This window comes from Setaria italica, chromosome II (genome assembly GCF_000263155.2).
Source record: "Setaria italica strain Yugu1 chromosome II, Setaria_italica_v2.0, whole genome shotgun sequence".
NCBI classification, from domain to species: Eukaryota; Viridiplantae; Streptophyta; class Magnoliopsida; order Poales; family Poaceae; genus Setaria; species Setaria italica.
In genome coordinates, this window is record NC_028451.1 from 44,697,875 (window position 1) to 44,720,160 (window position 22,286).

Consider the following 22,286-nt stretch of genomic DNA (forward strand, 5'->3'; position numbering starts at 1 on the left):
GTGCAGTTGTGAGTTTGTGACACGGCATGTGCGGGAAGTACTCGGTTGCTTCTCGCCCATGGCTTGTTCGGCCGAGTCAACAGTCAAGTCCCTCTTTCTCTTTTTCATTTATTTACTGTAAATAAAACTAGTGTTACAAAAAAAAAGACCCTTTAAAAAACTGGTCCCGGAGACATTTGCTCCTGCACCTGCATGCTCCCGGACACAGTAGCAGGTGGGGGATCATCTTCTTGTACCGTGCCGTGTTGAGCTGGTGGACGGTGGCAAGGATCACGAGGCAGGCCGGATGGAATAAGCACAGGTGCAAAAGCATTGTTCATGCTGCATTTGGCGAAAGAGAGCACCTCGACCGCGACGGGAAGGGGGCAGGATGCTCGCTGTCCCGTGAAGGCAAAAGACCGCAGCACAGTGTGCTACGAGTAAGACCAGAGCAGCGTGGAGACGTGTACTGTGCTGACGCTGCCTCGGCGAGCAGAACAGAGGGTTGGAGGGAGGGGAAAGGAACTGCACATTTGACGGTCCGGATTCCTGATGGAGCCAGGGCATGGCCGGAATCTCACGGCCGTGGAGTGGGACCGGCTGTAGCGTCAACGCCCAACGGGACGCAGGATACGTTTGGTGGCGCTTGCACGCCTGGACATTGTTAGAGCATCTCTGATGGTACAAGCTAGCACTAGCTCTAAGCTGATGAATTTAGAGGAGAAAGAGTGTGCAATAGTCAGTCTTAAATATTGTGCAGTGAATGAAATATGCATTAGGAAGTGAGCGAGCTTATCTCTTCACTTCTAGTTAGTCTCTTGTCTTTTGCATTGTTCAATGAATAAAAAATTAGTTATACTAGCTTAGAGATAGATTGTTGAAGATGCCCTTAGCAATGTAGCGTCGCCTAGAGTTGACTATCATGCTCACGCTGCTGTTGGCAGGCCGTGCTAGTGTGCTACTGGTACTGGCTCGCTAGTTGTCACGGGCCGGCCACCACGGCCACCTCTCCCCGGGACTCCTATGGGCGTGATTGGTTGCTCCGAGCACGGGAGCCGGGATGAGGACCGACCCAGGTTCACGGGAGGCAGGCTGAAACCGTACATCCAGCTGTGTTTGGTTACCTTTGTTGTTGGTCCAGTATGAGACGGGATCGTATTTGGTTGCATGTGTGGATGAGAGTTTTAGGTGTATGTCACATGGGTCCTACACGCTCACCTGCATCATGCCATCCTGGCTCGCAAGGGAAGGTCGTTTTTGGGCGAACGGAAGGACGCGTGATGGAAGGGGTGGAGTGAACGAGGGGTACCGGATGGTCCTCCGTACGCTCCCATCCCACCTACCAATCACGCCCTATCTGAACACTCACACACACACGGTCACAAACCTCCCAAGCAGACAGACGAGACGGCACACAGTGGAGCGCAGCAGGCGGCAACCCACGGTCACGGCGCACCGGCGAGAAAGCTCGTGGATGGGCCACTAGCAACGAGGAGCGGCTGGCCGGGCCGGCCGGCGGGCGGGGCCAGTGCGCGTTTCCTGCAGGCCAAATAGAGAGGCCTGGTACTGATAGGCCAAAATGCCAAATCAGGCGGATGCGGCCTATATCTGTCAGTGAAATCCAATACCCGACCTTTTTTCTGTCAAGGCTTTTCTTCATTAAAACTAAAATCAGGGCCATGGTCCACGAAGGTGGTGGGTTAAACGGCCCCGTCCACGAGCGGCCCGAGCTTTCGATGTGGCTGCTAGTCTGCAGCATGCAAAGCCAAGTCGATTATACAGTACATTTGCGACAGTGTTTACATTTAGTCCTCTTGTCTGATTTCTCTAACAAAGACCTGTTTCTGCGCATCTTATTATTTCTAGCTTATTCATAGATTAAGCAGAAGCGTGACAAACAGCAGGATTCTAAGCAGATTTTCGATAAGTAGAAACTAAAAATGAACTGAATAAGCAGAACCTCTGTTGATCACCGTTTTTTCCTAGAACAGGTATTGCTCAATCGCAAGTTCTACTAAAATAAAACAGATTCATAAATGGGAGTAAGAAAAGGAAATGGAATTTTTACCCGATTACGCATCTTATTGATCATCAGGACTCAGGAGCCTGATTGGCACCGTGATGTAGCTAATAAATTCTGTTGTGAGAGGGAGAAAAAACTACTCAGAATCTTGCAACTTGTTCTATATATATACAATTGTTATGAATAATCCAAACTCCAAAGTTCTTGTGTCCCGAGGAAGCTTTTCAGTTCAAACCAACAGGGCATGCCGCATGCATATCCGACGTAGCTAGCGTCTCATTCCAGATTATAATGCACTGTACTTGCACAGTTTGTCTACACCAATATGGTCGTTTCTCAGCAGGAAGGAGGCCAGGCAAGAGCTAGCAAGGCATGCATGTAGAATATGTAGAGAATGCTAACCATTTCTGATCCCCATTTGCTTCTTAAAAAAACCTACAACAGAGCTCCAAGGATAAGAAACAAGAGTACTTGCTGTACAACGAATCCGGAATCTATTCTTCTCTCACATACGCTTTGCTGATGCACAGGTCACATGGATTTGAGTGACATCTAACCCTAAACAATGATTGGCAGCCAGTAGCAGCAGCAGGACTGCACTGTCAGTGCTTCAAACTACAATGCATGCAGACAGGAATAACAGATCAGTGGCGACGGATGAGAGTGAGGGCCACGCACCGATCGATCAGGACCCGAACGGAATCACCAAGCAAGCTGCTAGACGCGCACGAGTAAACAATGGCCCCTTGCATCAGCTCAGAATCCCAAGCGCTTGTCGCCACGCTTTTGGACTCCTCATGTCCGGGGCATATCCATGGCCGGGAAAGCGCCTCTCCAACGCCCCCGAGCACATGCCAACACTCGCCTCGCTTTCATGGCGCCCGCACATCTTGTTCCCTGCGGCGTCGGCTTGGAACAATCCACGGGGGTTCGGTGGCTAAAAGGGAATTTCCCTCGAAAAGTTCAAATGCCCTAGCCTAGCTGCTTGGCCACATGCGCTTTTATCCTCTAGTTGCGCTAAAACAATGCCCTAATCGTCTCGTTGTTGGTTGCCGCCAGATATAAAAGACCACGGTAGCCTTCAGTTCAGAACTCTGCTGCGTGTAACAGACTGACAAAGAGAATTGCCCCTTGAGAAAAAGCTGAAACGGCTCAGCCTAGCTGCTTGTCAGCTTGCCCTTGTATCTTCAGCCATGAATCCATTTTAGTTAGTGCCTGATCAGCATGTGGATTAATATAATGGCATGGGCTTAGCCCTATCCTCTTCGCCCTATGTGCTTTCCATGAGATTCTTCGACTGACAAAGCCGGGGCAGCCCTTGCATGGATGCGAGATCAAGATGTTGAATTCGCTTTTTTCTGGGAGTGGTAGCTAATGCAGAGCATATATGCACGCACTGCTCAATTCCAAGGAGGAACCGGCAGTGCCCAACTTTTTTGCCGCATTTGACCGGCCGGGACATTTGGGATGCTCTGCATCACACACACTACAGGCTGTTGTTGTCAAGTGATTTCTGTGTTGTTTAATTGCGAACCTAATCTCTGGTCGATCTGCCTTTTTAGGCCGATGGATTATTTGGGTGTTTTTAGTAAGTAGATGCATGTACATACGCAGCTCCGGCCATACTTGTTCCATGCCGTGACCAGACCCAAAAGCAGTCACTACCTAACCTAAGGGTCGACACGTGTGGTGTTTGCTTATAGCTGATGTAGGAAAACTTCGACAAGTAAAGCAACAACATCACCTTTTTCAGATGATCACGACGTTAGTAATTTTATTCTCTGGGTTCGGCGACGTCTAGCTAGCGCTTTGTTGAAATGATGTGTGTCGTGTGCAGATATATAAAAGTTATCATACGAAAGCAAGGTTGCGGATTTTTTTAAAGTTCGTCTAGATAATTATTATAGGTGTGCAAGGAATATAAACTAAAAGCCCTAAATGCATAGAAGAGATTCAGTTAAATGCAAGGTCATTCTCAATGCAAGTTTCACTTGAGTTCATTCTCATTAAATAACATGCCACATAGGCAAAAGTGATGACATGGCATGTAATTAATAAGGAAAGAGAAGAATTGGGTTTCATGGGGATGAAACTAGGTGTACACAGTTATTAAGAGCCATCTTACTATTACTAATTGAAGGCTCCTTTTGAAGCCTCCAGGTGAAGCCACCTAGGATTCCTAGGTGGACACTCTAGAAAAAGAGAGAAATCCTAGAAATTCTCACAAAAAAGTAAAACATCCGACCATCGATCCATAGATTCAAATCATTATAGCCATTGGATCTATTATATTTTTAAAAAAATTACCCACCCATGCCATTATGAAAATAGCCTAAAGTAACCCCCTAAATCTATATATAAATTACCCACCTCTACCATTGTATAAAATTAATTAAAGTAACCCCTAATCTTTATCAAAATTACCTACTTATGCCATTATAAACAATATTTAAAATAACCCCCTAATTTGCAACTGAATTGACTACCACTATTACTTAAAAATTTTAAGTAACCCTTAAATTTTGCATCTATATTACCCACCCATGCTATTATTAAAAATAACATGAGGTAACCCTACATTTTTTTCCATTGTAGAATCCACATTAGTTCCCACGAGACAAGCTAGAAAAAAGAGAGAAATTCTCATAAAAATTAAAAACATCAAACACCAATCATGTAAACTCTAATAATCATAGCCATTGATCTATTATATTTTCTAAAAGGTTACCTGCCACTATCACTGTAAAAATATTAAAAAATAAGCTCTAAACCTATATCTAAATTACCGAGCTCAGCTATTATAAAAAATAATATGAAGTAACCTCATAATCTTCATCCAATTTACTAATACACATCATTATAAAGTATAACTTAAAATGTCATTCTAAAATTTTATCTATGTTACCCACGTATGTCGATATTAAAAATAACCTAAAGTAAACACCTAAATCTTAATCTAATTATCTTCATGTGCATCATGAAGAAATGTCAAAAAGCAAATTAATATATGATTCTAAATTACCTATTTATGTCATTGTTAATATAAAAATACTAAGTTAAAGTATATACACATGATGAGTGCCACCATTTAGACCATTTATACATGTATGTGAGAAATTGATGAAAAATATTGATTTGTATGCTAAACATAATGTATGAAGGATTGGAGGTGTGATACAAAATAGAAAAAGTATGAATATGGATGAAAAAGTACATAGAGTAATTATTGATTAAAAAGCAATCACAACTGGACAAAGATAGGTACATATCTATATAATTATTATGTTGAAGTATTGGAAAAATAAGAGAGTAGTAGGTAAACAATTTTGATTATTAGCTAAAAATTTAATTTTTAAATAACTTTTATATACAATAGCTTCTAAAAATATTAGCCCGTGCGGAAGCACGGTTTGATGGACTAGTGAAATCCAAATGAAACTCCATTGAGAGGATTTGAGTTTCATCTACACACAATCATCAACTCTCATTGGTCACTTAGATGGAATATTTAAATGATACGGTAACATATGAAACCTTGAAATGAAACTTTGCATTGAGAGATTTAGTTTCATTCATCATCTCAATTGTCATTAGATGATATGGCACTCTTGGAAATCACGCAACGAAACTTTGCACTGAGAATGGCCTAGAGAAATATGTCTGGACATGTACGTATCCAATTAAATGGGGGGAAATCATGAACCATTCCAAATATCCAATTAATAAACTTTTCATTTTATGAATTTGATGCAACACGAATTAGAAACACTTGAATTAAAATAGTTGAGCCCTTATAAATTAGTTGAACAATTCTTTAATTAAAGCCCATGCATCTTTCGCATGATCGCATCTGTTCTGTAAAATCAAATGCCCAGAGCTTTGAACACTCGATGAGAAAAAGGTTATCCATTAGCTAGAGCTTAGGAACTAATTTACGATTGCATTCTGTCTGTGCAACTAAAAAGGGTATATAGTAAGCCCTAGCTAAATGGATAGCATAGCTAGATATACAATTGCAAGTTACAACTGTGAACTGTCTTAGTCCGTGGCAAGAAAGAGATCATTGTAGTGCGGAGTGTGTATATGTAACTGCATACGACAGTTCTTGAAGTTTCAACCACTAGATAGGTTGAGCATGACGGGGACCTCGATATGACCATGACCACGAGGGTGATCGAGCCAGGACCCATTAATCTAAGGATTGTATATAGCCGCCCTAGCTAAGCATGATTTTAGAAGAATTATAGTTGCGTGATTTTCCTAATCCAACAGGTTGAGTATATAGCTTCTGCAAGTCCAGGAATTAATTAGAGTTAACTTCCAAGGTGCCGTGATCCAACCTATCAATAATTTGATGTAGGCCGACAAAAGTCGTTTTGCTTTTCCTGAAAGTGACAACTATAGTAAGGGACCAAAGGGATGATGTTCATGTATGGTCACTCAACCGGTCACCATGATGGGAAAAACTGAGTCGGTGCTGCATTTAGGAGGAGACTAGTAGGCCAAAGATACGGGCAATGCCCAAATTGTTTGTGTTGAGAGCAAGGTTTCCCTGTAACCCGTACGTATGCCATCTCGTACTGCGAAAACGTAGAGCTCGATCGAGTTCATCGAGAAATTAACAAAGACTAATTAATTTGGTTCCTTTAACATAATATCCGCGGTGTATTGCACCAGTAGATGACTCCTAGGCTGGCTTCAGCACACATACCATGCGTGTTCGTAGTAGCCTAGTATCGTGCATGTGTGGTCCTGTTTATCGTGTCAGCTAAGACCGAAGACCGAACGTGGTTTAGCACGTAAACAATGCCGTGATGCAGCGATTATTGGACCAGGCTGGGGAATAAAGCACTCGCGCGGCAGCTTTCGCTTGTTCCGACGCAACAGTGCTACACCCTAGCGAAAGGAGATAACCTTTCGCCTCAAAGAAAAGAGGAGATGTGCTATAGAAATAAGGACACGCTGACGTGTGGTCCCTGTCTCCCTGAGGGCCGAGGCGCCATCCATTTCAAGCGGGACGATGAGCAAACCCTACTCGCTCGCATCGCAGTAATGGCCTCGATCGCCCACATGCACATGCACACATGCAGTAGTCACGGGGAACTGCATGCATGGGCGTAGCAGCATGCAGCAGGCGTCCATCCGTCGTGCCGTGCGTGCGTGCATTCAGAGTAGCCGATCGCGCGCGCAGGGGTTTGGGCACCGTTGCTGGGAGTGGGAGAGCTCGCATTTAACGCGGCCGTGCGTTGGTGCGTGCACGGGCGCGGCCGGCGGGCATCCAGGTCGACACGCGCGGGGATCAGGCCGGCGCAATAACATGCTCGTATCGTACGTGTGGGGGTGGTGGTAGGAGCGCACGGAATGGCGTCGCGAGGCGGCGGGGGACCCGTGCACGCCCGCGTCTGCGTCGGCGCCGCGCGCGTCGTCGTCGATGGAATCCGTGTGGATGTGATCGCGCGTACGATCGGAACGAACCATCCTTTACTGCGCCAGCGCAGGTACGTGCAGATCCGAACGCGCTCACGCACGTCACCGGGGCCAGGTCGATCACGAGATCTCGGACGCGCCCCGCACCGGCACCGCCCGCCCGGCCGGCCGGGGTCACGTAAGCGCCGTGCATGGCATCATCGTCGTGTTCGTCTACCTGGGGTTACTGACTGATTCATCAGGGCCGCGGCCCCCGGGCGGGTGGGGGATCACTGCTGCCTGGTGCCAGACTCCGATCCTGTGTGTTCTTCCAACCGGACAGTCCTAATAAGCAGTAAGCAGAAGCTGCCTCGCTCGAACAAACGCAGCTGATTGGCAACCAGGAAATGCATGGTTCGTACTCGTACGCGCGATCGGTCGAGGAGTCATTTAACGTGCTCACCGGCCCTGCTTCTCGCGATCCCATGCCTGGACCGGAAATAAAGTGCCTGTCCTATGCTCTCCGGCGCGGTGCGCGTCAGGATGGGCGCGCGTACAAGGAAGAATCCTCTGATGGCCGGCGACTCGGTCGGCCGGCGGTACTGAGCTGTTCGATCTACATTAGCAGTCGATTATCAGACGGCTCATATCAAGCTAAGAGAATTAATACATCGATCGATCACATGTTGATTACATTGCATGTATGGATCCATAAAAGTCCAAAATTTGCATTGGCCCAAGAGTTTAAACTTCAGCGTATATCGATGACAAAATTAACCTACTGACGACAATCCATCGCATGTATGGGTAGTACATGCACTGCAAAAAATACTTGTTATTAGTCTAACAAGTACATGATCCGATGATGCATATTTTCGAAATTCCCTGGCCTAAAGCAGTATGAGCGCAGAAGGCCATCATTATAATCTGGGGACATAAATTTAGGGTCAACAAACGAACGCACTCGAACGCGCAGCTCGTAAAGACACTCCTTGCTGCGTCGATGCGGAGGCTGCTCAAACCGGTATGGCAGGCCGGTCAGACCGGTCTTGCTAAACGCCCGCCCGGGAGGGATCCTGTCGGGGCAAGCGCACCTTGGGTTGCCTTAGGCTTGGCAGACCAGCTAGGACGCCTCCTCATGCCATGGAGACAAGAGAAGAACAACACATAGGTTGGAAAAGTTGGGTAAAGAGGATAAAAAGTAAAACGATAAAAAGATAGATTGATTTGTGATCGATTGGATACCCTCAATCGGTTGTGGCCCTTTATATCTATACGATGGGGAGGTCTTGCCCCGTTAGGAGTTGAAACCCTAACAGATCTCGTGTCAAAATATAAATTCTAACTTGGACTACACAGACCAAACCGGTCTGACCGCCCTAGCAAACAGGTCTGACCGGGTGCAGATCTTCCCGATGTCATAACTCTCTCATCCGAAATTCAAATCGGACATTCTACATATGCATTTTGATCTACTCAACGAGAGCTACACAATAGTGAAGTCCAATTTGCATTTTGAGGACTTTGATCAAACCAGTCTGACCGGTTGGGATACCAGTTCAGAGACTTGTTCGTCCAGATTTGCCAATTTTAACCTTGAACACATGCCCCCCTATTTTCTGGCAAAGCTTGCATGCCAAAAAACATTCCTAATGATTGAAACTATCTAAAAATGATGATAAACAATGCATCGCCCATATGATGGTTTCTAAACCTTTTATCGATGCTAATGTAGCCAAAATAAAATTCTAGCAGATACAACATGTATGAAACTACTACTTCGGCTCTGAAACATCTGAGCATATCTAATAACTAAAATCTTAATGTGGCCATGGCGGCCAACTATGACTCTTTGGTAAATCATAAGCGTAATATCGATAATTATAAAATGAAGATCAAGGATTATACCAAAACCATGGATTGTAATTGTATATACCTGAATATGCATTCCGTGGCATATGCATCAAGGGGATAAATGATGAAGACCAATACAATGACCGTTGATGCTTCTTCGCTCTTGGTGATGAAGAACTCCTCCTTTGATTGCTCTCAAGCCAGTTGCTTTGATTTCGAGCGGCTATTAACAGATCTTCAAAGGTTGGCTTCTTCCTTACCACCATGCTGCTTGATCTCAAATTTTCAACTTTACTAGAATTCCTAGCAAAACCGGTTAGACTGATTGTCTCAAAACCAATCACTTTAATATCATCTTGTCCCCCAACTAAACTTAGTTGTTGTTCCACTATTTTGTTTGAAACAAGTTCAACATTAGGGGCAATCTGATCAACAGAACTAGCCGATATTTCTTTAATGGTCGGCTTTTGCATGTCTAGTGTCAAATTTGAATTTTTATTTAGTCTACCATCCTTTTTGACACGATAGACTTGCTTGATCACCTTGCACTTATTTTTCTACATAGATCGATCTCTTTGATGAAAACGGTCATCATTCATAGGTGATGACTCACTAATTGTTGGCTCTCTATATGTAATATAATCTGGATAAAAGTATCTAGGAAGCGATGACATCTATGAATTATAGAACCATGGTTGATATGAATAAGGCATGCTGCAATAAGGCCCCCATGACATAGGCATAGTTGATCCATAAGATGAAAACAGCATTGATGCAAGAAAAGTATTCCATTGCCGATTTTGATCATGGAACTTCTCTCTTGGAAAAGATTTCGAGTCGTTTGGAATTTTTAGGCCAACTAGCACCATTGACATTCTTTTGCCTTTGAGACTTAGCCCGAAGTTTCTCATTAGACTTCAGCTTTTCTCTTTGATGCTTGCTACGGCCTTTGGATTCAACAGTTTTCCAAATACCAATATCAGGGTATTTTAGGTTTCACCATTTTTGGTTTAGAATTATTTTGCAAAACCCTGGATGAAGCAGTTAGACCGGTTTGAGAACCAGTCAGACCGGTGTTGGCACAACCAGCACCTCAAGACTTGTTTTGTTGCCCCCCGAGCGTGGAAGCACTAGATACAACTTCTATGCTCTTGCTAGGGGGTTTTGGGTCAACTACTTTGGCTTGAGACGGCCGAACTGTATCTTGACCAACAACATCACAAGTTCGCAAATCTTTGCAAGGATCGTTAGCCGAATTAACCGGCTTTTCAATACCCGACTTTTGACTAACATGAATTGAATTTGAACTATCCTCTTTATCAATCAAAGACTTGAGATAATAATTCACAAAAACGGATAGGACATCAGATAAAGTACCTGAGGATTGCAACTTTTTCAATGTGTCAATGGTGGACGGTGGCTGCCACTCCTTTATCTGAATGACACCTTGCTCTGTCTTGTGAAAACAGGATAGAAGCAATCTTTCCTCTGCCAAGCGACGCTCTCGCATGTACTTTTCAGATAGATCAACGCTAAGGTTTGATAGATCAGCCATGATAGCCAAATCCTCGTTCCCCAACGGAGTCGTCAAAATATGGTGACGCAAATTTAGGTACAACACACGAACGCACTCGAACGTGCAGCCCGCAAAAAAGCTCCTTGCTGCGTCGATGCGGAGGCCGGTCAGACCGGTATGGCAGCACGGTCTCGTCGAGGAACCCGACGAGAGACCAACGAACGTCGGCCCAGGAGCGACCCGTCGGGGCTGGCGCACCTTGGGTTGCCCTAGGCTCGACAGGCTAGCGAGGACGTCTCCTCGTGCCATGGAGACAGGAGAAGAACATCACATAGGGTTGGAAAAGTAGGGTAAAGAGGATAAAAGGTAAAACGATAAAAGATAGAATTATTTGTGATCGATTGGATACCCTTAATCGGCCGTGGCACTTTGTATTTATAGGTTGGGGAGGTCTTGCCCCGTTAGAAGTTGAAACCCTAACAAATCATGTGTCAAAATACAACTCCTAGCTCGGACTACACATACCAAACCGGTCTGACCGCACTGGCAAACCGGTCTCACCAGTTTTCCTAGGTGCAGATCTTCCTGATGTCATAAGTCTCTCATCCGAACTCCAAATCAGACGTTCTACATATACATTTTGATCTACTCAATGAGAGCTACACAATGGTAAAATTCAATTTGCATTTTGAGGACTTTGTTCAAACCGGTCTGACCGATTGGGAGACCGGTTCACAGACCTGCTCGTCCAGATTTGCTAATTTTGACCTCGAACATAGTCTAACACCACTGATGTATAGCTGAAATTTAAAACTACCAAACGTGTTCTATGTCATTGTCAAGTGGAAAGGGTGATTGGGGTGTATGTAAAACTGTAGAATTACAGTTTTCTGATTTTTTTTTTGTACGAATATATATTTCGTTTAATTAGTTGGTGTTCTGAATCCTTTCTTTTTATCATGAAGAACAAAATGAATTGTACAGAGAATGAAATTAGCTACATACTATATTGATATATTCAATATAGACAGAGGCGGTTTTGTCCTTCTACAGAGTTATCATAACATGGCTTAAAATATTCTTCGGTTTCAAGCAGGTAGTTTTCAGTATTTGTGCGTGTAACCTTTAATCCATCCAAGGAGTCGTTTTCCACTTCCAACACTGAAAATATTAAATACCATGGGCCCCTCGTTTACTATACTTGCTCTTGTCTCATGTAGGACCCAGCCCAAACTGACCAAATCATTTCAACATGATATGGTCCGTGATCTCTCTCTCTCTCTCTCTCTCTCTCTCTCTCTCTCTCTCTCTCTCTCTCTCCTGGTGTGTGTGATTGCTAAATTTTGACGGCAATAATGCAAATGGGAAATTCAGAGCACTGTATCCTTTAGTTTCATGACTAAGGAACTAAGGATTCAAATTTAAAATTGCAAAACTTAAGTCAAGACAATGCTCACTGATACATTTTCCGAGTATTTAGTCATGTATCTGCTATATCTTTCTACCTTTTTTAAAAAAAATTGAAGTTACCTAGTAAAAAGTTACTGATCATTACCATGATATATTTCTCCAATTTTTTATTACCAATTATTCAGGGATTATAGCAAATATATTAAGGGAAAACTGTTAGAAAAATCAACAATTTAGTGGCACCAAATTTTAGATGCTAGAGTTTTTCCAACAAGCATTAATCCATTGGAAATCATCTAATCATCTGCAGTTTTTTAGTCAGCAATCGCTGTTTACATGATAGTTATGTCTAACAGGTGACGCGTTAAATTATTTCTCATATACTATAGCATGTGGTTATCTTGTTAACTAGTACTAGTTAATTTGGATAAGTATATAGCCGGCCATTCAGAACAATCCAACAGACCACCACAAATTTCCGTCTATAATTAGCCACCTTGCGACTCCTAACCTTCTTCCCCTCCCCCGGCCGCCTCCCCTTCCCAGCGTCCTCTTCTTCCCCTTCTCCCCAATTACTCCAGCTGCTGGTTCGTCTTCTCAAGCTCCGCATGCAGGTTCTTCTTCACCACCACCCATGAATTCTAGCTTAGCTTATAGCAGCTGGTTATTGCTAGTATGCGTGTCCTTCTTCCCAGTCATTAAAATTCCTGCTAGTGGTTACATGTAGTACTCTCAGATCTCGATTCATCGATCTTGAGGTGTGGTAGGCGTATAGAACAAGACTTCATTTCTTGCCGTTTCTTCAAGCTCCAGATCATTTCTAGCTAAATACAAATCGTCTACAATAGCGCATAGATCCCTGCTCCTCCACTGAAATATTCCTTGTACTTGATGTGTCTTCGTTCTCCTTGGTTCCTCTCCCTTTGGTTCCCAAAGTTCTAATGGCATAGGGAACCACGTGTAGGGGTGTAGCTCCAAGCAAGTGCACAGCCCTCTATATATGCTTAGTACAAGCACCAAATCCGCACCTCAAACCGCTCAACGTGTACGAGCTCTGCCTCCTCGCGCTTTTCTAATCGCCGCCGCTGCCTCGCTGGTTTGTTGCCTTCTTCCACCTCGCCACCTGCCCCGGCCCCCTACATGATGCAGTTCACGCACACGGCGCCACCACCACCGCCTCTGCACCCTAACGGCCATGGAGGACTAGGGCTCGGGCTGTTCCTTGACGTCGGCGCGCCGAGGGCACGCCCGTGGCCGGGGAGCTTCCCGACGCCGGCGTCCAAGATCTCGCTCGGCAACCTCAACAGCACCAGCTGCATGGAGCAGCTGCTGGTGCACTGCGCCAACGCCATCGAGGCCAACGACGCCACGCTCACGCAGCAGATCCTCTGGGTGCTCAACAACATCGCGCCGCCGGACGGGGACTCCAACCAGCGCCTCACGGCGGCGTTCCTCTGCGCGCTCGTGGCGCGCGCGTCCAGGACCGGCGCGTGCAAGGCGGTCACGGCGGCTGTGGCGGCCGCGGTCGAGTCCGCGGCGCTGCATGTGCACCGGTTCACGGCCGTCGAGCTCGCCAGCTTCGTCGACCTCACGCCGTGGCACCGGTTCGGGTACACGGCCGCCAACGCCGCCATCCTCGAGGCCGTGGAGGGATTCCCCGTCGTGCACGTCGTCGAGCTCGGCACGACGCACTGCATGCAGATCCCGACGCTCATCGACATGCTTGCCAGCCGTGCCGAGGGCCCCCCGATCCTCCGGCTCACGGTCGCCGACGTCGCGTCCACCACCAGCGCGCCGCCGCCGGCCCTCGACATGTCCTACGACGAGCTCGGCGCGAAGCTTGTCAACTTCGCGCGGTCGCGCAACATGTCCATGGACTTCCGGGTGGTGCCCACGTCGCCGGGCGACGCGTTCACGTCCCTGATCGACCAGCTCCGGGTGCAGCAGCTGGTCTCGGACGGGACCGAGGCGCTCGTCGTGAACTGCCACATGCTGCTGCACGCCGTCCCCGACGAGACAGCGGGGTCGGTGATGAGCCTGGCGCAGCCGGTGTCGCTCCGGACCATGCTCCTCAAGTCCCTCCGGACCCTGGACCCAAACCTGGTGGTGGTGGTGGAGGAGGACGCCGACTTCACGGCGGACGACGTGGTGGGGAGGCTGCGCGCGGCGTTCAACTTCCTGTGGATCCCGTACGACGCCGTGGACACGTTCCTGCCCAAGGGGAGCGAGCAGCGGCGGTGGTACGAGGCGGAGATCGGGTGGAAGGTGGAGAACGTGCTGGCGCAGGAGGGCGTGGAGAGGGTGGAGAGGCAGGAGGACAGGGCCAGGTGGGGGCAAAGGATGCGGAGCGCGGGGTTCCGCGCCGTGGCGTTCGGCGAGGAGGCGGCCGGGGAGGTGAAGGCGATGCTGAACGAGCACGCGGCGGGGTGGGGGATGAAGCGGGAGGACGACGACCTGGTGCTCACATGGAAAGGGCACAATGTCGTGTTCGCGTCGGCGTGGGCGCCGTCGTGAGTTTATCGGGTGTGGTATATCTCAAGTTCAGAAGGTGAGTACGCATGTATATGTGTGCTTGCATGGATATGGGATTTAGGGTTTGTGTTTGTGCATGATATGAAAGATCTTGTTAAAATGGGTTTACTGGCTGATTCGTTTTTACTTAGTTGATTGATCGGTTTGATCATTGCAATGACAATCTCTCTCTCTCTCTCTCTCTCTCTCTCTCTCTCTCTCTCTCTCTCTCTCTCTCTCTCTCTCTCTCTCTCTCTCTAACATTCATAAATCCTCTCTGTACTTCTTGTTTATTAGGGTTTTCTATATGTGTGCCATATGAGTTGCTACCTGGGATTGTTATTACATCAGCCGTTTGCATTTGCTGCAAACAATGTTTGGAAATACTGGAAGCAACATGGGCAGATTTACCGTACTGCAAAGAGCATCATAATATCACACCATTGTTGCAACAAGATTCAAATTGTGTGAAGCAGACAAACACATCTTTAATTTGCAATGGGATATAATTAACATAAGCAAGAAATATTCAAGTTTTCAACATCTAGTTTCTTGTCGCTACATATATGCCCCTGTCTATGTGTAGGATGACCGATTTTAAATCACAGATACATGACTATTTTCTTTTCTTTTTTGAAGCGCACATGACTATTTTCTTATCCATAAAACAAACATCCTCGTCAATTAATGGCGTGCCAACACAAAAAAATTGACAAAAATATATTGACTTGCAGCTTACTGTAGCAAAAACATTTCTGCCCTCACTAAACTGTGCAGAATGTGTTACATCTTTTCGCATACAGTAACTTGACCTCTTAAATAAAATATAAATGATAGTCAATTAACTCGATATTTTTCCTTTTTTCAGATAGCATCGATCAATTTGCATGTATAAAACGGTAAAATCATTGATCCTATGGTACATAAGGGCTTACTGTTGGCTTTTTTATATGAAATTAATTAATTTTTATTTATGACAAATGCATGAGCTAGCCATGCAAACAACCATCCATTGTTTTTTTTTGAGGAACAACCGTCCATTGTTACAGTTGAACCATACATGTAAAATACCAACAAATGACAAAAAAAGGATGATCATATTTGAAACTAAATGACATAAGATGTAAACAAGTTAAACTCCTATTGTCGATCTTGACTAGATTACTCTCATTACTTGCATGCAACTCATGAACCCAACTCCAGCTCTGAGTGGAGCTGCTCCACTCCAGAACTCCAGGTGGAGCCAGCTCCACTCCAGAACTCCAGAACTAAAAAGGGGTATTTGGCTAGATGGGTGCTCTCAGCTTCAAAAAAGACCAATTTCAGTGTGGATTGCCATTATTGCCCTCCAATTCAGGCCCCACTTATCATCCTCTCTATCCCCATCTTCTTCGTCCTCTCTAAAGCTCTTCAACACCGCCGGCCAAATCCGAAGAGGTCCCGAAGCGGGTGGGCGAGCAGGCCGGCGGCGGCACCGTTCATGGTGGTCGTGGCCTCCTTGGACTCGCTCGCCCACCAGGGTAGGTCTGGGAAGACGGAGTGCACCGCAGCCGCACGCACGCTGCCGGCCGGGCGGCGGATCGGAGACGGGCACGCGCTGGGGCGGTTGCGACGGCGGCGGCAGCGACGGCGAGGAGACGGGCATGCGATGGGGCAGCCGGGCGTAGAGGAACCGTGCGGATCACCAGGAGGTGCGAGTGGCGGCAGGGCTTCAATTCCTAGCGGCCGGGAGGTGTGGGTGGCGGCGGGGGCCAGGAGGGGCTACGCGGTCGACAGAGCTTGGTGCTCGGTGGAGGAGAAACCGGCCTTCGGTGGGGCTTTGATTCCCGACGGCGGAGCTTCAATTCCCGACAACCAGGAGGGGCTAGGCGGTCGGCGGGGCTTGGTGCTCGAGAGGGATCTGGCGGCCAGCTTCGATTCCTAGCGGCGGTGGTGGTTCATGCGAGAAGAGAGGAGCGTGCGGAAACGGGAGAACAGAGCGCTACTCGGGCAAGATGGGGCGCAGGGGAGACTCGGAGGAAAGAACGAAACGTTTTTTTTGTAACGAGTAGCATTGGTGGGTAATTACCCACCAACTCCACGAGGAGGTTCAAAACAGGGAGTTTTGGAGCTGCAACAGAGGTGCTCCAAAACTCCACCCCCATTTGCACTACAGCTCCATGGAGTTGGCAGCTCCATGGAGTTTTGGAGCTGAGGTGTTTGGCTAGATTTTTTTATGGGGTTGCTAGAGTTCTGGAGTGGAACCATACCAAATAGGCCCTAAGTTCGATCCAGAGTTGGAGCTCTGGCAGCCCTAACTAGTAGCCTAGTATCGCTCTTGCCCGCAAGTTTCTCTACATCCTCATGTGTGGTATAATGTTTGCTTGGTTTGCTACAACATTTAGCACCAATCTGAAATGTTCTTTGAATACTTCAATTTATTTGAAGAAACAAGATTACTTTATGCTTTTACTAAAAGTGGAATTCATGCTTGAAACTAAGCGAACAATGTGATAATCCATACTACAACAAAGTCCACTTGAGAATGGTGAAACCAATTGCGTGCTCCCATTTTCTCCCCATTTCAAGATCCAAACTTCTTACTGCTTGCCTAATTAGTCTAGGAATTTGCAGATTATATAAATTTATATGATACAAATTTAGAAACATTAGGTTAACGTTTTGATGAATCATAGGACGATGTCAATAATTTTTGAAAGGGAACAAGGTGGAGCTCTGTGGCACAATATATCAATATAGATTTTAGATGGAGATAGCATGTGCATCCATATTATTATCATGATGTACCCCCACCTCTCCGTCTGCTCTGTTCTTCATCTCCCTACTCGAGCTCACGGTGACGCGCCACCCGCCGATGACCACTCCACCTTGTTCGCCTACGCCCTTTATCCATCCTGCTCTCTTTCTCTCTCTATACTGGGATCCATGGGCAATGCTGAGATCCGTCACCATCCCCCCTCTCCCCGGTGAGGAGAAGCCTAGATCCGGCATGGAGGAGCCTAGATCCAGAGCGGGCAAGGTTTGAATTGAGATTCTCCCTCCCTCCCTCCCTCTCTCTAGATTCATGGATAAGGCTGCTGACCCCAGGAGGATGGTGCAGGATGCAACGGCATGTCCATCGACGACGGGGCATGGCTTCCCATGTTGAGCAACACCGGCAAGTAACATTCCGGCAAGCGCGTTGCATGGACGAGAATCATGTTGCCTTGGAAGTTGTGTGCATGGGCACTTTCTTCTATGATTTTTTTGTATGACAAACACCACACGAACAACTTGAGAAAAAAAGATTTGAGAACAACCTACTATATTGCAATGTAATTTTACCTTTCCTTTGTTTTTTTATTCGGTTTATATGAGATCAGAAAGTTACCTTTTTGTATTTTTCATATTTTTTAATGTTGTGTAAAAAAGAAAGTATTTTTATGGCTTTTTTTAAATTTTTTACGCAAAATGTTCTTCGGAACATTTGTGAATGAAAACTGAAAAGAAACAGGTTAAATGGAAGATGGTTTTGCACCATAAAATGTCAATTTGGTGTCCAGTTCAAATTTTATTTTCAAAATAACTTGAGAGAGTGATGATGATGTTTTGGGTGCACAATGCATGTTCTGTGGCTTATTTATTCTTACCAGATCATGACTATGTTATGTCGAAAAATGAAGAAACGATGTACATTTGGCGATTATATGTTTTCAATTCCTATTGTAAGAACTGTTAAGCAACAATTAATCATACAGTACATTGGTTCACATCTGGCAGCCACGGTGCTATTTTATTTATTCCCTCCCGAAATGTATTCTTGTGATTGATACAGAGAAAGGGAGAGGAAGAAGGGGGAAAAGCTCTGCTCCTAGTGGGCTAGACATGTCACTGCATATATACCAAGTATATGTGTTATCACCGTGTATATAAATATTTCACTGCGAACCCTACATATATAATAAATTATCCTGGCGAAGTCACATGCACGGATTTTCTGATGCGTTGTTGCGTGAACGGAAAAGCAGACTGCACATCTGCAGACAGCCGCGGGCACAAACAAAAACGCCACAGGCCCAAGCATGCAGTGCTGCTGTCTGGGCTTGGCCTTGAGTTTCCGCCGAGGAGGATGGACGCGCTGGGCCGAGTCAGCAGCCGGGCGAGAGGGCTGCTCACCTGCCCGCTCAGGCGCTCACTGCCCGCTCGTGTAGTATTGTATTATATGGGCCGCTGTGACCATCGCGCAAGCGGCCTGCGGGTTCCGGACGTGTCTGTTGTGCAAGAGTACAATCTGTACACGGTTGAGATTGGGGAGTTCCTTCAGGGGGTTATTTAAAAGTATCCAAGATAGTTCTCCGCACAGATCCTGTCCCTCGATTCTTCATCCGACGACTTTCTTGGCAGCCAACGCGGTGGCATCCAGGAGTCGGCGGCCGCATTAGAACTGGTCGCTCGCCGTCTCTGGATCTAGGGTTGCTTACTCTCGGCTTCTGCTCTGCTGGTCTCTTTCTCCCCCATCCAGCCATGGCCTCGGCGGCGGCGGCGACCCAGGTAAGCTCCTCTCTTCCCATCCATCCGATTGTGGGATGAAGATTGAGGGCAGGTCTCCTACCACTAAGCAAAACCCTGTCCACTAAGTAGTCCTACTACTCCGCGGGCGGCTCGTCGTCGTCATGCCGTGGATTAATCTATCCGATTCGGGATGGGGCTTGAGGCTGGGTGTTGGGTTTTGGATTCAGCTGTATTGATCTGGGATTTCGGCTGACTAATCTGTGGCATGGCAGGTGGGAACCTACTTCATACGAAACTACTACAATCTGCTACAGCAGAACCCCGATGTCGTGCACCAGTTCTACAGCGACGCCAGTACCATGGTCCGCGTCGACGACCTCACTGGCGCGAACACCACTGTCAACACCATGATGGTATATACCTTTTCTCTCTGTTCATCTCACTCTCTAACATAGATTACATCTTATCTCTAACTGGCAGTAGATAGTTTCGGTTTGGATGATGCTCTGTCTGCTCAATCTGTGCATGCCCTGTTGTTGTAATGCACCACTATGCATGGCGAATACTTTGCCTGCTCTGCTTATGGCCTTATTATGAGATGCCCCTGTTTTATATTTATACCTATATCCGTATCCGTTAGCACCTTATCACTGTTTCCCCAATCAGTTTGAGCTGCTTACGCATGCCTATTTTCATGCACTGTTATAGCATATTATTATGCATGCCACTTTGTTTGTCCGCTTCACTTAATTGATTTTGCTTGCGCAAGTTTTTTTGTTTCCATGCGTTACTAATGTAGCATTATGCATGCCACTTTGTTTGTCCGCTTCGCTTGGTTGATTTTGCTCATAATGCTCCTGAGTTGGACATTAGCGTTGTCATTCCTATAAAGATGGAAGTATGTGAGCCCCACTTTGTTTGTCTGTTTCGCTTCTCGTTGACTTAAGTGCTTGTAAAGTTGAATGTAACTACGTGTCGTTTCACGTGTACCTTGTATGTTTCCTCTATAACTAACCTTAAATACACATTCCTTCTGCAGGACATACACTCGCTCATTATGTCCTTGAATTTCACCCAAATTGAGATTAAGACAGCCAACTTTGTCAGCTCATGGGATGATGGGGTGCTTGTTATGGTCTCTGGGCTCGTGCAGACCAAGGAGTTCAGCCACCAAAGGAAATTTATCCAAACGTTCTTCCTTGCTCCACAAGAGAAGGGTTATTTTATTCTCAACGATTACTTTCACTTCGTTGACCAAGAACAGGTGCAGCCTGCACCACTGATTTCTCAGGATGACTACGAGAGCAATTTGGCGTCCAACACAGTTGTCGAAACCGGTATGGAACTTTGGTTGTTTGGCTTGTGAAGCATCATCAATATAACTTTAAAACTACCACCTCTTTTAGTATTTTTGAAATTCTTACTGTATGACTTGAGATTTACATGTGACGGATTCACTCACATTGCTTTATTTGAACTGTCTCTGTTATGCTAATCTTCTGGTATATCATATCGTGAGGTATTTGCTTACATGTGCATATGAAAGTTAATGTTATCCATTTTTTCTTCTTTGAATTGCCACATACGCTGCTTTTAGCATACATTTTGGTGGGACACCATTAGTATTTCCAATGAATAAGCTTGATGGTAATGCTTATTTTCTAAGATATATTACTGGTACATAATTAAGTTAGTAGTGCTGCCAAGTGATGATGGTAAACTTGAAAATTTTCTCCCTGCAGTTCCTGAGTACATTCACGAGGAAGAAACTCAAACAACACAAATAACATCTGAAGGACGTGATGTGGTCGACAGCTATGCTTATTCCGAGGCACCACAGCAAGTAGTGTCATCTGACAACTGGGGAGATGAACCTCTTCCTGAAGAACCACCTTCTTCCTTCTCAAATGAAATTGCAGTGGCACCAGAGGAGCCAGTGCAACCTCCTCCTGTGCCAACTCCTCATGTGGAGGAGCCTGTTGGTGAACCAGTGAAGAAGACTTACGCTTCCATTGTATGTCACTTCTTTACTTGCTAGCTAGACTATGTGAGTTATTCAACATCTCTTGTGATGGATCTTTAAAACTAAAATGTAAATGACTCGTGCAGCTAAAAACTGCAAAGGCTCCACCTGCATTCCCGGTAGCCCAGCAAGTCCCTGTGAGTAAGCCTTCTCACCCTGCGACGGAGTCGAACCAGGCCCAGCATTTGGTTATGGCTTCATCTATGGTGGCCGATAAACCGAGATCTGATGTCTATGGTGAAGTTGCTGCCCATGATGATGAAGGTTTGTGCTAAACATCAGAATTTTGTTCATGATTTGATCTGATGCATTGTTTACTGACCCGAACCTTTCTGCTTATTAAATTAGAGAGCAAGTCTGTTTATGTTGGGAATGTGCCATCATCTGTCAGCGAGGCTGATCTTGAAAATGAATTCAAAAAGTTTGGCCGACTTATTCCTGATGGTGTTGCTATCAGAAGCCGAAAGGTTTGCTGTTAATTTTGTCTTTTCATTCGCCTCTTCCACTAGCATAAGTAAGTCTCTTTTTTTAATTTGATCTTGTGATGTAATTGGCAGGAGACTGGTGGCTATTATGCTTTTGTGGAATTTGAGGAGCTTAGCGGTGTACACAATGCATTGAAGGTGAACAATGTGTTTCAAATTATTTTGTGTGTTTGTTCCTTCAGTTTCTTGTGTGTGTAGTCCTTTGCACAATAGCTATGTTTTCTTTGCTTCTACAGGACAAGTTCATTTTATCATTGTGGGCTTGTGCGTGTGTGTTTTAATCATGTCTCAGCTGCCGTGTATACTAAACCTCGAATTGCCCCATTTCAGGCTTCACCAATTGAAATAAACGGGCGGCAGATATATGTTGAGGAGAGGAAGCCTAACAGCGGAATAAGAGGCGGAAGTAAGTTGATGCCTTCTGATGATACTTGTCCATTATTTTTATTTTGCTGGTGTTCGCCAACTCTTCTCTCTGAATGGTTATGAAAACTTTAATGGTTGCACACTTTATACTTGATCATTCCCATGAAGTTTTCTGTGATGGCTTCATGTTTGAGTGGATTTATAAAGGAACAACACTACATT

General features: G+C 45.8%; 2 protein-coding genes across 2 annotated transcripts in view; both read left to right on the top strand.

Moving 5' to 3' along the window:
• The first annotated feature begins 12,665 nt into the window (after positions 1-12,665).
• On the top strand, positions 12,666-15,046 carry LOC101782768 (scarecrow-like protein 32). The gene has a single exon (XM_004958125.4). The coding sequence runs from the start codon at positions 13,329-13,331 to the stop codon at positions 14,700-14,702; it is 1,374 nt and encodes a 457-aa protein (XP_004958182.1). The 5' UTR covers positions 12,666-13,328; the 3' UTR covers positions 14,703-15,046.
• A 4,039-nt stretch (positions 15,047-19,085) lies between these two features.
• Positions 19,086-22,286, top strand: part of LOC101783179 (ras GTPase-activating protein-binding protein 2) — a 5,701-nt gene continuing 2,500 nt past the window's right edge. The window contains exons 1-8 of the mRNA XM_004958126.4: positions 19,086-19,229; positions 19,463-19,603; positions 20,230-20,527; positions 20,933-21,204; positions 21,300-21,477; positions 21,562-21,680; positions 21,771-21,836; positions 22,029-22,104. Coding sequence (XP_004958183.1) covers positions 19,203-19,229; positions 19,463-19,603; positions 20,230-20,527; positions 20,933-21,204; positions 21,300-21,477; positions 21,562-21,680; positions 21,771-21,836; positions 22,029-22,104 — 1,177 coding nt within the window. The 5' untranslated portion in view covers positions 19,086-19,202. The remainder of the gene's footprint in view (positions 19,230-19,462; positions 19,604-20,229; positions 20,528-20,932; positions 21,205-21,299; positions 21,478-21,561; positions 21,681-21,770; positions 21,837-22,028; positions 22,105-22,286) is intronic.